The 14,537-nt window shown below is 35.8% G+C and overlaps 1 protein-coding gene and 1 long non-coding RNA gene across 5 annotated transcripts in view; one reads left to right on the top strand and one right to left on the bottom strand.

Moving 5' to 3' along the window:
• LOC139037429 (uncharacterized) overlaps positions 1-6,903 on the top strand; it is a 54,348-nt gene extending 47,445 nt beyond the window's left edge. Inside the window, exon 4 of the long non-coding RNA XR_011490222.1 lies at positions 6,632-6,903. This is a non-coding gene — a long non-coding RNA (uncharacterized lncRNA). The remainder of the gene's footprint in view (positions 1-6,631) is intronic.
• Positions 4,310-14,537, bottom strand: part of SYT14 (synaptotagmin 14) — a 197,704-nt gene continuing 187,476 nt past the window's right edge. For all 4 annotated transcript variants that reach the window (XM_070473882.1, XM_070473883.1, XM_070473879.1 and 1 more), the window contains one exon: positions 4,310-13,699. In XM_070473882.1, the coding sequence (XP_070329983.1) occupies positions 13,386-13,699 (314 nt within the window). In that variant the 3' untranslated portion in view covers positions 4,310-13,385. The remainder of the gene's footprint in view (positions 13,700-14,537) is intronic.

The following is a 14,537-nucleotide window of genomic DNA, read 5'->3' as shown; positions in this document are numbered from 1 at the left end:
CTACCTTTCTTAAACTCACTCATCTCCTCAAAATCTTAAGTCCATAAGTCTCTGGATGGGATTCAAGGTGTTTTTATTTTTTAAACAATCTGTCTGTCTGTCATCTTGTCCCTCATGATGTTTTCTGCTGGGTTATCTGTTCCACCGGGGTTTCCTCCTCTCTTTACGCTGTATTCCTCCAACATTCTTACTACTTCAGTTCTGCCTCTGGGTTTGATGCCTATGTTTTAGGCTTTCCACCCATCACCTTATCTCATTTCTTGGGTCACAGTCAAACCTGCTTCTCTGGTCAAGTTGGAGAGACAAGCAATTTGAGTCGCTCTAATACCCTTAAAACCTGCTTCTAAAAATAACTTCTTGAGGTAATGCTGCAGGCAGCATTCCTGAGACTTACCTCATTCTTTGGTTTTGGCCCCTAAACAATCAGGGGTCAGAGGCTGTCCTTCCTCACAACGTACAAAAGTTTTCTTTTTTTTGACAATGGTGACATCAGACTTCTCTCAGCTGCTAGCCTGGAATCTGTGAACTTACCTATTAGTGTAAGGTAGGTTCTGTGGGAACAAAAGGAGCCTAAAATGTGTAACATCCCAACACACAGATTTTTTTTCTTGCTCATATAATGTGGGAAGATGGTGGTAAGACGATCTCAAAGCAGTTGATTCAGGAACGAAGGCTCCTTTCATCCTGCACTCACCATCCCTCTGGGCACCGGCCGTCAGCTAATGAGTGGGGAAAGAGACAGTGAAGCAGGCATTTGACCTAGAAATGACATGTGTCACTTCCTCTCACATCCAGGTGGCTAGAACTCAGTCACGTAGCCACAAATATTTGCAAGAGAGCAGAAAAGGTAGTCGTGTGTGTCTAGGAAGAGGAGAACAAAGATTTTGTTAAATAGCTTACATTCTCCCTAAGGAAGACAACCTCAAGTCACATTCAGCTCCTGCAATCCTTTCAAAGTTTTATCTCTGGTGATGCACTCTCCTTACCTGATGGTTTGACTTTGATAATTCAGTGACCTCAGGATTTAAAGACAAGTCATCCACCCCTGACCTCCACCACATATACAATGTGGAGCAGAAAGTGGATAGCCGCAATTAGAATTCTCATTTGAAATTGAGAAAAATGAGAAACATACAGCAGAAGCTGATTCATCGCAGTGAAACCCCCTACTTCCTTCTTAGAGGAGTTTTGATTTGCTCTGCATTTCTTCTCTTAGAGAAACTGCCTTATCCATTATTCTCAATGGTTTCCTGCTCTGACTTCCAGGAAGGTTTTCCTTTTCCCTTATGTGCGATGATTTCATTGCAAGTAGGTATTGAGAATTATTTCCTTCTTGTGAGCTATACAACTTTCACAGTTTGCTCCATGAGCACACAGGTTTACCTTGCGTTCCTCTAAAACAAGAGGCAACACATTCAAAATTATCCTTGTGACATAGTTGAGTCCCTTTGCTTTCTTGCAGTCTTCATAGGCCTTTTAAACTCAAAACCCATTTTAGTATAATCTTAGCATTTGGGATTCAGAATCAGTGATCTTTTCAATTGCTTAAAGCACTGAATCTCTGGGCCCTCTCCATTTCCCTCAATCTCTACTGGAAGACCATTTATTTCTTGCCTTCTTGTAGTATCTTTTAGCAAAAAACCATCTCAAGCACATTGTTACTTTGACTCTTGGTATCCATCTCCCCTAAGTTACAAGTCCAGCAGTCACACGGACCCCCTTCCAAGTAAAAATGTTGGCCCTGGCATAAGGTGGGTTAGTTTGTCAGCCTGTTGTATCTATTTCCTCTCTTCTGGCTGCTTGGCTGCTAAACCAATGTACCATATTGCAGATTTTCATCCTCCTAGAACCCCACTGGAAGATCCCAATATTTTAGCTTCAGTTGTTTGCAGTCACAAATGAGTCCAAAATGTGTAATATTAGGCTCAAACACAATAGTTTTTCTTCTCACTTATGCTAATGTGGGGGGAGAGTGTCATTTCCTTGGTTCTGTCTCGCGGCAGCAAAAATTTGAAGGGACAGATGAACTGGTGCCACAGATCAGCCCCCTTAGGAAAAACAAAGGATAGGACACCCTCGAGGAGAGAGGGCGGGCTGACCCAAAAGACAGGGGAGAGAGGCCCCGATCCTTCTAGGCTTCCTCCTTTCATGCATTTGTCTCCTCCGCCTGAGCCCGCTCTGAGTAAACTGGGCTAGCCAGGAGGGCTGTTTGTTTTACCTGAGGTCCTCACTCCAGTCCTCGGACCTTCCCTTTGTTCTATTTTTGCGGGCTTTCCCCTTCTTTGTCTTTTAGCCACCGCCATTTTGGACTCCTGTTTCCTATTCTAACTGCCTCATGCTAACATTCCAAGCCATGTGTCTCTGGTCATCTCTTTTCTGTGAGGTGAGTCAGTGACCCAAGGAGCTTCCCAACTCGTGGTTCTTCCACCTCTCGGTTTTCATTTCCTTCTGTCTCCGGCCAGTGGAAAGGGGAAGATGGCATTTAGAGCACGTTATTTCTTAAAAAGCCTCCTTGAAATCAGTGTTCACCACCTTCCGCTCACATCCCATTGGTTGAACTCAAGTCACACGGCCATACCTAATTCTAAGGAAGACCAAGAAATGTAAGTAGGTCCTATGGCCAAGAAGAGACAAACATGGATTTTGGTAGAGTGGGCATATTAAAAGTATTATTTGGAAAGTTTTCCTTTAGATATATTTCTTTATATCAACTGAGAATGTGCTGTCAGTTTTTCCCTTTTCCTAATTGAATTTATCAGATCCTCCTAATATGTGTGCTTATTTATTTGGCATTTATTGATACTTATGTATAGAAGCCTTTAGTGTGTTACACGATTATATTTCATTATAAAGTACTATTCAAACAAAATATTTCATATATTTAACTGAGACCTTTAATTTCTGAATTGGAAATGACTTCATCTTCAAATGGGAGACGTCATGGACTATTTTGATAATATTAGGAAAGAAAAAAATTGACTTAAATATTACTTTGCATATTGAAAATAAAGGATTTAGTCAATTTGCAATTAAAACTTAATCTTAAGTATGAACACAGTATGATGAATACACTATTTAAATTCCTCTATAACAATAAAAAATGACAATTGATTTGCTAGTTATAATGCAGATGTGGTCTATTTTCTGGTGGAATTTCACTTTTAGATTAATTTTAATTCTATGAAGGACATGTCATGACCCAGATGACATTTTTCAGAGTAAATTCATAAACAAGACTGTTATTTTTCCTTCTTAAACTTTAATGTCTTAACAATGGAAGCCCAGCATGTTAAGAGGATGGGGGACACAGCAGCAAGTACTGGTAAAGGAAAGAAATTCTGTAAACTTAGTTGGAGATTAAATAATGAGCCCATTTATTGTAAGCAGAAGTGTTTCATGTTTTTCTTGTGTTTAAGTAGTGATGACTAATAGCAAGGAAAAAACTTAACCAGATTAATTGGACATTGATATTCTACTGTTTAAAAAATTAATTTAAAAAAGGCTTCTGGTTTATTTATGGAACTAAAGATTCAAAGACAATCAGAGATCAGAGAAGGTAGCAACTTAAATTTCTATCAATTTTAGAGCACCAAAAGTTTAGATTCTTTTGAATATAGAAAATAGTACTTGTTAAATCTGTTCTTATGGACCTTTGCTGCTGGAAATGAAATGGACAAGGGGATGAAATTTATGAAAAATATCTAAATTAAGGTCTTGGGGAAACATATAACAACCACCTAATAAAAAAGACTTAAAAATCAACAAACTATTCCTGCCAAATGGAAAATTATTTTGTTAAACAGAATGACAATACTGATAGGAATTATGACAAGTTTGCAATAAATGAAAGAGCAAACTAGATAACAGTGTATATGTGTGCCTATTCCAGCTAGACATATTATGATCATTTTAAAGCTACTTAGTTTCATTCCTGATTTGAACACTTTAAAGGAGATTATTTTAAAATATTTAAATTTGTTTGTAGTCTATTTTCTTTGCATGTCAGATTTGACTTAGAATGAAAAGAAAATAATATAACCCAAACATCTCGATAGCAGTATTTTATAGCACATTTAAATAAGATTCCTTTTAAACTCAAGATCTCAATAACATCTATATATGTCCACTTGATACCTGCTTATGAAAGAGACATTATTTTATTTTGTGTAACAGTTACAATAACACTTATTTGTCAGTGATAAGAATTCAGGCTGATTTTTGAGTATCATCATCAGAGAAGTCACATGTTTACCTATTCCAAATGAGTACTAAAATGTAAAGAGATTTGTTACAGAAAACTGAAGAAAAGTAACTTGTAACCCACACAAAAATTTATTCTCTGGAAAATTAAACTGACATTAAAATCTCCTTGGATTAATAATTTTAACAGATTTTAGACTGTTTACACAGAGGTCAGCAATTTCTTTAAGTAATACAATAATACAAAAGGAAAAAGGCACCGAGACAATCGGTGAGTAGATAGTAGAAAAGTCAATATGAGAATAAAATGCAACATACAGCACATTTTCAGTTACATGAAAATGGTTAGATATATGCTCATCCTACAAAATGGGTTGCTTCACACACGCATCTGTTTATATTTTTGATCAAAAATGCAAATTAATATGTGACAATAATACAGCACTGTTGATAACCATACAGACACTATATTAATAAGATCCATTAATGGTGTAGAGACACTAGAAAATACGTTGGAGACAATTTAAGACCAAGGGAAATGTTAGTCAGCAGTGCATTTCTTCAGGTTGTTTTAATAGAGTTTTGCTCACAGAGCATTTAAACTTCATCACACAGTTATATGCATTATTAGAAAAATAAGTAAGAAAGCTCTGTAGAAACTATACTATTAAGCTTCTTGCCTCAACAAAAGAAGAAAGAGGAATGATGATGGAAAGAAGCAAAATAAGGGAATATTGAATAAAAGATTCCACTAATTGAGTTTTCCATAAAAATTACATTATGTTGACAAAATATAATACAAGAGTGTTGAGCTGTGATGACCATCATGAGTTTTAGAAAAAGAACAGATGCCAACAATTATCAAGACCCTTAAACTCATATAATACCTGTTTTTCATCAAGGCTAACTGAACTGAAAAGTATATTGATACATTTTCTTATTTCAACATTCCGGTAAAAATCTAGCCAAAGTTTGGCTATCTCCTCTATGACAGCGTTAAAGATTCCTCAAAATTGTTGCTACTATATTATCTTCACCACAAAAACAAAGGCCATCTCAACAGAATTATGTAGAAACATCATAAATTAACTTTGTAATGCAAGCCACTACTGGAAATTTTCTTTGTAAATTTAAAGTAATATTTATAATTTCAAAATACTGTCAGAAATGTCACCATTATTTCCTAGTTGTGTTTCAAATAATTGTTTAAATATACTTCAATACTGACAGAGCCAATTTATATGTAAAAGCTACCTTGGTCTCCCCTCACAAAACAAATGTGACATTATTATAGAATGTTGTAAATACTCTCAATACTTATGCAAAAAGACTGCCCCAACAAGACAAGCATCCTGTCTGCCCAAAGCTGCCTTATGACTATCTACTTCAGTCTTCCTTTTTTTTTTTTAAATAAAAGTTCCCAGTCAAGTCAACATTTAACAATTTAAAACCAGGACTTAAAAAAAGGCTTTCTCACCAAACTTAAATTTAAGCTAGAGAGGGAAGCGAAAAGACCAAAAGGTGAGAATTCAGGACATAATGACCCAAAATCTCATTTCCAAGAAGTTGGCTTCCACTCCATCACAACTGAAATCATACTTGGTATTAATTTGAGTATTTATGGTGTCATACCAGGGCGCTAAGACATTGATCCTTTACATTTAGGGGTTTTTTTCTTCCATAGGTGCTTCTGTATTACTTTTATCAACGTTAACAGAGGCTATGAATAGGAATCACTGGTGAGGATTGACCTTGAGGGTATAAATGGTTTGGCTGTTACTGAAAATAATGCCATCTGGAGGAGGTGAGCACATTCAGAGACTGACAAATGAGGTGTTGGTAAGAGGTTCACAGCCTTCAGCCAGAAGTAAAAGGCAAGAGAGACAATAAATCCCAGAGATAAGGGGAAATTCCTATTTTCTCATTACACATAACAGCCATATTTAATATTAACTGCTTAGATTTATAGAAATAAGCATTCTAGCAATATCTGAATATACAAACAAGTTTCAGATAATTATTTTTTCAGTGTATAATAGGGTATTATATTTCCTCTGTTGGGTATTAATTTTAAACCCAGTAAGTGTCAGGTGAGAGATCACATGGCAAAGGATGATACAGAAAGGTGTTAGGTTTTTCTTTTTAAAACTGTCTTGAATATTTAAAAGACAAACTCAAATATCAAATAGTTATCAGAATAACAACAACAAAGGGTGAAGGGCCCTGAAATAAAAGGACAATTTGAGAAGCAGACTGATAAAATGACATTGAAATAATGTCAGACATCTTGCAAAACTACTGCGATATCAGTGACTTTGTTCTCATAATTAATTATTTGGAAATGTTTATGTACTAAGGGGTTGAAATTCTACAATAAAATTGTGCCAAACTTTTGTTACAGTAATACTCAAATTTCTTTCTCTGCTCCCAGGCCATGCAACATGATATGAGGGAATCACAGGATTCAAGAGGAGTGTACCGCGACAGCGACCATCACAAGGCCTACAACAAACTTGATGCCTAAAGGAGGGCCATACTTTGCTTTCTCTCTAGTCTCTGAGAAATCCTATCCGGTCTCTACTGTCCAGTTCATGTGACTGAGTGCAGAAAGTCAGGGTATCACTTTTTGTTAGGAATCATGCAGCTGTGATAACTCCCGAATCCACTGTGAGTGAACATGAATGTGTTGTTTTTAGTCACTAAGTCGCGTCTCACTCTTTAGTGACCCCATGGGCTGCAGCCGTCCAGGCTCCTCCATCCATGGGATTTCCCAGACAAAAATACTGGAGTGGGTAGTCATTTCCTTCTCCAGAGGATATCTTCCTGGCCCAGGGATCGAACCCTCGCCTCCTGTATTGGCAGGCGGATTCTTTACCACTGAGACCCAGGGAAGCCCCATACATGGACAGGAGTGGGGAAAAAAGTCCTGGAGGAAGGAAGAAGGAACATTTTAAGCAGGATACATACTTGACTAAATAGGGAGAGGATAAAGCAAGATTCTTATATTCATTTTTGATAATGGATTAATAATTCAAGTTTGTCAAACTCTTTCACGTTAATGTTGTGTTAGCCAGATTTTAAGTTATAACCAGACCAAACACTGACCCAGCAGCATTCACAAAACAGCCTAATTCCACACCACGTTATTTCAGATATTCAACGAACCTAATTTTTCAGTGGGTAATCACAGATCTTTGTCGGGAAAATACTTTCAAAATGTAAAATACATTCATGCAGCATATTACAGCAGAGAAGGAGGTATGACAACATTTTAAATGAGGGAAAATAGAAACTCAGATGAACATAATATATATGGCATTTGTTTTTAGAGAAAAAGGACTCGAGGCTGATGTGTTAACTTGCTATTTGAAATTAAAAACTCTAAGAAAGAGCTAAGCAATCAAGGGAATAGAGACCAGAGCAGAAGTGATAGAAACACTGCTGTTCCCGAGCGGAGAATCCAGGAATGAGGTTCATCTGATGAATATAATGACAATGAAATCAGAGTGATGACAGAAGGCAAGAAAGCTTACTATACACAAGAATGAAAAATGCCACCGCCTGTGACTACCTGTCCACATGTACTTAAAGGTCAGTCTTATTTTATTTGAAATACTGACAGGTACATTAGGTAAATATCTTCTCAGACTCTCTTTGCCTTAACCCTATCATTGTAAAGATAGTTGGCAAGGAAATATTTGAACAATAATCCCAAACAAATTTTCAGGAATAATAAAACTAACAGAATTTATTTATTATACCATGAAACACTCTGGAAAAGTTAAGTTGAATGTGAATGTAAAGAAACACATAATTAAATATTACTTTTAAGTTTTTCATTAAATATCTTTCTTTTTAAGGAAGCACAAGCAAAAAACAAATCAACAGTACTAATCCGAGCTTAATCTTGCTCTTCTTCATCACTATCACACTTTAAGATCTAATCTATGGGCACTGAAACACTACTGCCAGTAATTCTATCTAATGAGTTCTACATTCTATACCAATGCATCTAAACAGAGAACTTCCTGGGAAGCTTAATAAAATTTAGATTCCTGGGCTCCACTCCAGAGCAAATGAAACAGAATCTCTGGAGGTGGGTCTTTGGAATACAAATTAAGCTCTCAAAATAATTATTAAACAGTTTGGGAACCACTGTTTTAAATTTTGCCCTTGGAGAGTATGTTCTGTGATGGGAGTGTAATCTGTTTTGATCTCTAAGACTCAACTCAGGCATTCTTTTCTCCAGGAAGATTTTTCTGAACTCCATGTTATTCCTTTGCTAAACTTCCACTTTATCATGAAAACTCTATGAGGGCAAAGACTCTGTCTACCCAATTTATTATCTCTCCATTTGGAGCACTTAGAAAGACACATGGTACATCGTAGGTACTCTTATATCTATGAAATGAAGAATAAATCCATGCACAAGATTCACATATAAATGTTGAAATATATAACAGTATTATTGACTTCTTCTGTATAGGTAATTTAGTTTAATTCAATATTTATAGTGTGCCTACTTGAGCAAAGGACATATAAAGATAACAGGACAGGACATTAAGTACTGCTGCATATAATAAAATTAGCTGTCGTCCAGTTAAACCTTAACAAAGAGTAGAGAAGCAGCATAAATTAAAGTGAGAGTGCAGAGGAAGACAAGAGTCTTTCCTCTCATTGCTGGTATGGGCAAGATCATGGATACAGGCGATCCACTTCGTAGGGCAAAAAAGTGAATGTGTACAATAGAAATACTTGGATTCCCAGTAGTGGACAAGCAGCAGAACAAACTGATTCATACATTTTCAGAATATAAGTAAGTATAGACTAAACTGGCAGAGTAAATTAATCCCTAAGTTTTTGAAAATATAAGCCATCTACAAAGTATGACACAAAAGTACCATTTGTGTCCTGAGAAGAAAAACCCTCTGATCTTTTCTTTTTTGTCTTGTAATTCTTTTTCCCAAGCTCTATTTGATTTGGTCTTTTTTTTTTTTTCTAGTTCTGCCATCCAATTAAAGTGTGTGTGGGGGTATTATTGATGAATACAATGTTGTTCAGTTTTTTTCCTGCAATTAGTAAACAGGGATACAATTGTAATATGTATGATATAGGTTTTAGAGTAATTTATATGTGGGTCCTAATCCCAGTTCTATTACTTACTAAGTCTGCTTAACTTCTAACCTGCAGCTTCAAACATCTATAAAATGTTGATGATATTACTTACCTCATATTACTGTTGTAATATGAGAATCAAAATAACAAATTATTGCGCTACATCTTAGTAAACTATAGCAGTTACCATCATCATTGTTATACATTTTGGTGAACACAGATGGTGTTTTAAAGCTAATCTAAAAAAAGTACTCTGTTTAACTTTGTGCTCAATATTGAGTTTTGTTGGTGATGATGATGACACAATGGTCACTTCCAGTGTAGGCCATGGGTGAACTGGTGTCAGTGAAAGGAAAAAGAAAAAGGGGAAAACTTTGGAATAATAGCTTTCAAGGAGAAAAATCTCCATGAGCGGACTCTCTAGTCTGTGTAGGGAAACAGCAATTTCAGAAAGTGGATTTGTGTCATTGCTATTAACAGCTGGATAGAGACCTTGAGAAAATTGTTGGTGACTACTGTTCTAGTTTCATTTAAATGTATATTTCAGCCTTTCTCTCTGTCCACTTGAAACAAGCTATGATGTCATTTGATCTCCATCTTCATCTTAAAGAACACCCTCAATTGTATGAACTCTTGTGCTATAATAGTTTTTGTAAGCATTACGTTTCTGATTCACTTGACAAGTAAAGTGAAGATGATGAAGGAATCGAGAAAATGATTTAACATGTAGTCCTGGGCTTCTGAACTAGACTGGATGAGAGAGTCCGCTAGGCCCTAAACTTAAACATGGTTCTCTAAGTAAGGGGAGATTAAATATTTTCTCATTGGCTTTTCTTTTTTTAAAATTGTGATTTAACTTATTATTTTTGTCACTAAGTTCAACAACATCAAGAACTCACTGAATGCATGATAAGAAAATATGCGAAGAGATTTCACACAAAATGTGAACAGTACAGAAGACACACAGATTACAGAAGAAAATTTCTTAAAGGTAAGAGGATATACGAAACAAATTCTCTACCGATTTAAGATACACGTTGCTTCCTGGGCAGTAATAAACAACTACATTTTGCAGCTCATTTGGGAGACAAATAAAACCTGTAATTCCAAGCTCAGGAGCTCCCATGAATGCCAGTCAATTGCTGGATCTGGACTATCTCATTTTATTACAAAACTTAGGGGATTTGAAGAGAACAATAAGAAAGTGGGTTGTCTTTCTCAAGTTTCTCAGACAACACCTGCTGCCCACCACTGGGCCCCTATTTGCTTTAATTGCTAAGATATAAGATTTTTCCTTTAAGCTTTCATGCAAATTTAAGCACAAGATTCAGCAGAGTGAGTGGGTCTCTTGAGCCCTATTTAATCTTTTTCTAAGAGAACAGACAAATTTGGGGTAGTAATTGCTCTAAATTGTGTCAATCCAAAGAATAAAAAGATATATATTTTGCTGTGTGTGGAAGAGAATGGTGGCAAATAGCACCCAAAACCAAATATAATTTCTAGTAAATATACAGAGGAGAAAAATAATCCATAAACTTTGTAAATGCTTTTCTATTTAGTTATCTGAAAAAGCCAGGGCACCTTCATCTTTACAAATACACACATATATGTATATATACACAGATATATACATATATATACTGTGTGCAGATGTGTACTGTGTATAAATACACATACACATACTTCATAATCTTTGAGGACTTGGCAGCTGGGGCGGAGGTAGGGTCCTTCTTAAAATTTTTAAAAATTGTTGATTAAATTTTAGGCCATTCTGGATTTGATCCTTAGACTAGCTAAACCCCTAAGGATATATCCAAGCATACACACACACAATTCTGGGCACAGTCTGAAGAAAGACAGATTTCACAAATAACACCTAGTTAGTTCTTTACTTGCTGAAGGAGAAAGCACCAAGCTGGTCTCATAATGTGTTTGACTAGGCTTTGTTACAGCTACAAATGAGACTGATAACTCTTTTAATTATTAGGCCAATCCTGGTTGTTAGCAGTGCACTTAATTGTTTCAAAGCCAAAAAAGTTACTTGCAGCATCAAATGCCTAAATCCAATTTCTCAGTAAAACCTACATACCCCCTTCTAATCTCTTTCCATATCTGTTGCTAAAAATACTTTCGTGGGATATTTTGCCATTTGATTCATGTTTTAACTTTATAACCTAACTGAGTCAAAAAACCCTGGAAAATGCTCATTAATGTAATAATAAGAGAATGGGTTCTTCCCGTTAAAGCATCTCTGTAACATACATTCTTAAACCCCATGTCACCTGATACAGCATTTGTATTGTATCATATAACTCAATGTATATGAATGCAGAGCTGCCATTTTTTTAAACTAAAAAATATTAGGAGTTCACTGTCTTTTTGGATTTCTTTTAAGGCCTTTCAGTACAGCCAAGCTGAAGTAATAATATCTATGCATTTTTTTTATTATGGTAATAACAAGTTCTAGCTTACAATAATACATAGTACTTAGTTGGGACTAGGAACAATGATATACTGCTTTTGAATAACTGGTAAATAGTCTGTTTTGTCTAATTTAACTAGGAAATTATAAAGAGAAAAAAATATTTTTCATATATACAAAACATATTCTATTTAATAAAGTATGTGCATAAAATTATATATTGGGTAAGAGGCAAAATTAAAAAGAAAACAGCTTATAATATTCCTGATAATCAGAGTTCCTAAATATAAAAACAACAAATGCCTTGCCATTTTAAAAAATTAGCACATTATACAACTTTTACATACTTCAGAGGAAATAAAGATCTTGTGACACTGTTCTGAGGAATCTATTCTTTACATTTATAAAAATTGAAGGCCTAATTTTGCAAATACAGCTTTCAAGCTGTATGAGCAAATTTAACTTACACGGAAGGCACAGGATGACATCACGTTGGAGAACGTTATCTGTAAATTTCATAAAATCTAGTCGCAAGTTACTAGAAACATTTTAAGGAATCTCAGAACTGTTTATATTGTTCTGATTCAAACTTAGAACGGAAGAGTCTTTATATCACAAATACAAACTGAAGGAAGAGTGAAGAAGAGAGAACTGTTTCTTATTTGAACGCTACCTGCTTTATGCAGTGTTGGTCACTAAACACTCAGAGCAGATGATTAAAATTTCCTTTAACTTGAATTATTTTCAGTTTTCAACAGCTTATTCACTATATATTTTTTTAGTTTGTAAAAAAAATGTTACTTTCACATTACTACAATTTTAAACAGTCAATCATTGAAAGAGATTTTTAAGTAAAGTCCTGCTCTATTAGCTTCCTACATTGGAATACAAGAATACAGGAAGTGCTTTCAACAGAAAGTTACATGGTTCTACAGTACAACCTGTCTAGAAGACTTGCAAAGGACCAGTACAGTGACTTGGTCTCTTTGGATCAGGCAAAATCAGAGGCAATTGAAGAAGTGAACTTTTCTTAAAATAATACATAAAAAAAATTCCCTTATGAAAATGAATACTTGCTTGCACTTAGATTTAGTGCTATTGAGAAGAACTGAGGCACAATGAAAAGGAAAATAATCTGAAATAAAACAATTTACAATGTGACTGAAAGCCTTCACCATTAGACTTGACTGATGCAGGATGACTTTCTTATATTAAAGAAGATTACACACACCAGAGACGAGCCAGTTTTGTGGATCATATGTAGGGTGACACTAACAGAGTGCTGCAGCTAAAAATTCTGATTTTCAAAATCATTTATCATCTTGACTTTCCATGAAATTACTGGCTCTTTTGCTACAGTAAAATTAACCTCAAATCAAAAGGATGCTCTGAAAGCTCTGGAGGACTGCTAGTTTAGCAAAGAGGATGCAAGTTTCTCATTTTCTCAAACAAGTTCTGCTAGAGACCCATCTTTTCTTCATTTATGTCAGTATTAGACGTTCGTTCCACAGAACTTAAAGCTTTGGGGGAGAATGTTAAAGATGATTCTTCAAAGAATAGCTCTTCTAACGGTGACTAGGTAAAAACAGTAAGGTTGCACTCAGAAATGCTGCTGCCTTGAACTGTACTTGCTCCTTCCTCCTGCTCATCACGACTCTAGCAACGCATGCCATCTGCAGACCTGCTGTCCTTTGGACTCTTTCATTTCAGTCCAGTGGTTGAGTTCCTCTTCTCCAGAGCTGTTCAGGCCTAAAGAAACCCAGCCTATCATCTCTTTCCTTTTCATGCTGCGTTTGTTATACACTGACAGTATGAGAGTCACATCAGAGAGCTGAAACAGGGCCACTTGAAACACAAACGTCTCCTTGTATACTGGATTTGGCTGCCCTCTGCGGATGGATGTCTTGCATTTGGACATCTCTTGACCCATGGAATTCAGTAGGGTTAATTTAACATATGTATCTACAGGAAAAAAAAAAAAAACAACATGCCACAAATATCATTTGAAACAAACTCAAAATGTCTTTCTTGTAACACTTGATGAGGTTAAGTATTCATACTTTATAAGGATATGGTGTATACCACGTTTAGTCGAAATCTAATAATGCCATTTTGATGTAGATGATCACAAAATGTGACAAGTACAGAGAATGCTAAGTAGGCATAAAATCTTTGGGGGGTAATAATATCTTAACCTCACTATTTCTAGAATTTAAAGGTATACCTCATAATCCTTCCCTTACCCTGCCCCCCCAGCCTCCCACCCCCCACCCTGCCCGCCCCCACCCCCTTTCAGCTTCACTAAGCAGGACACCACAGCATCAATAAACACTTAGCAAGCCCAGCTAGCCACGAGCTGTAAAGCATTCCACTGCGTTTTCCGAGTGTGAGAATAAACAAACACAGAAACGAAGGCAAATGGTAAGGAGGAAAAGGGAAAGACAAGAATGCAAAGATGACATCGAAACAGCTTAGGATGAAATGTCAAAAAAATCTCTGCATGGATGTGGTTTTTAAACACATTTTAAAAACATTTCAGGGCCAAAATGAAGCCAAATGCACTAAAGGCTCAAGGTTTAGCAAGTTAAGTTAAAACTTTCTCCTTGGTTTCATGCAACAGTACATTTAATGTGCTTTTTGGATGGTTAAAAATAAATACTACAGGATTCCTTTTTGGCACAATTTAATGTGAAATTTTAAGTACGGTATCTTAACTATTTTCATGAATTATAAGAAAAAAAATTGATGTGATGTTTAGTGTACCAAGTGAAACATAACAGTTCATTGCCTGGTTACTTAG

Source organism: Odocoileus virginianus, chromosome 11, assembly GCF_023699985.2.
Source record: "Odocoileus virginianus isolate 20LAN1187 ecotype Illinois chromosome 11, Ovbor_1.2, whole genome shotgun sequence".
NCBI lineage: Eukaryota > Metazoa > Chordata > Mammalia > Artiodactyla > Cervidae > Odocoileus > Odocoileus virginianus.
This window is presented reverse-complemented; position numbering and strand designations above follow the sequence as displayed.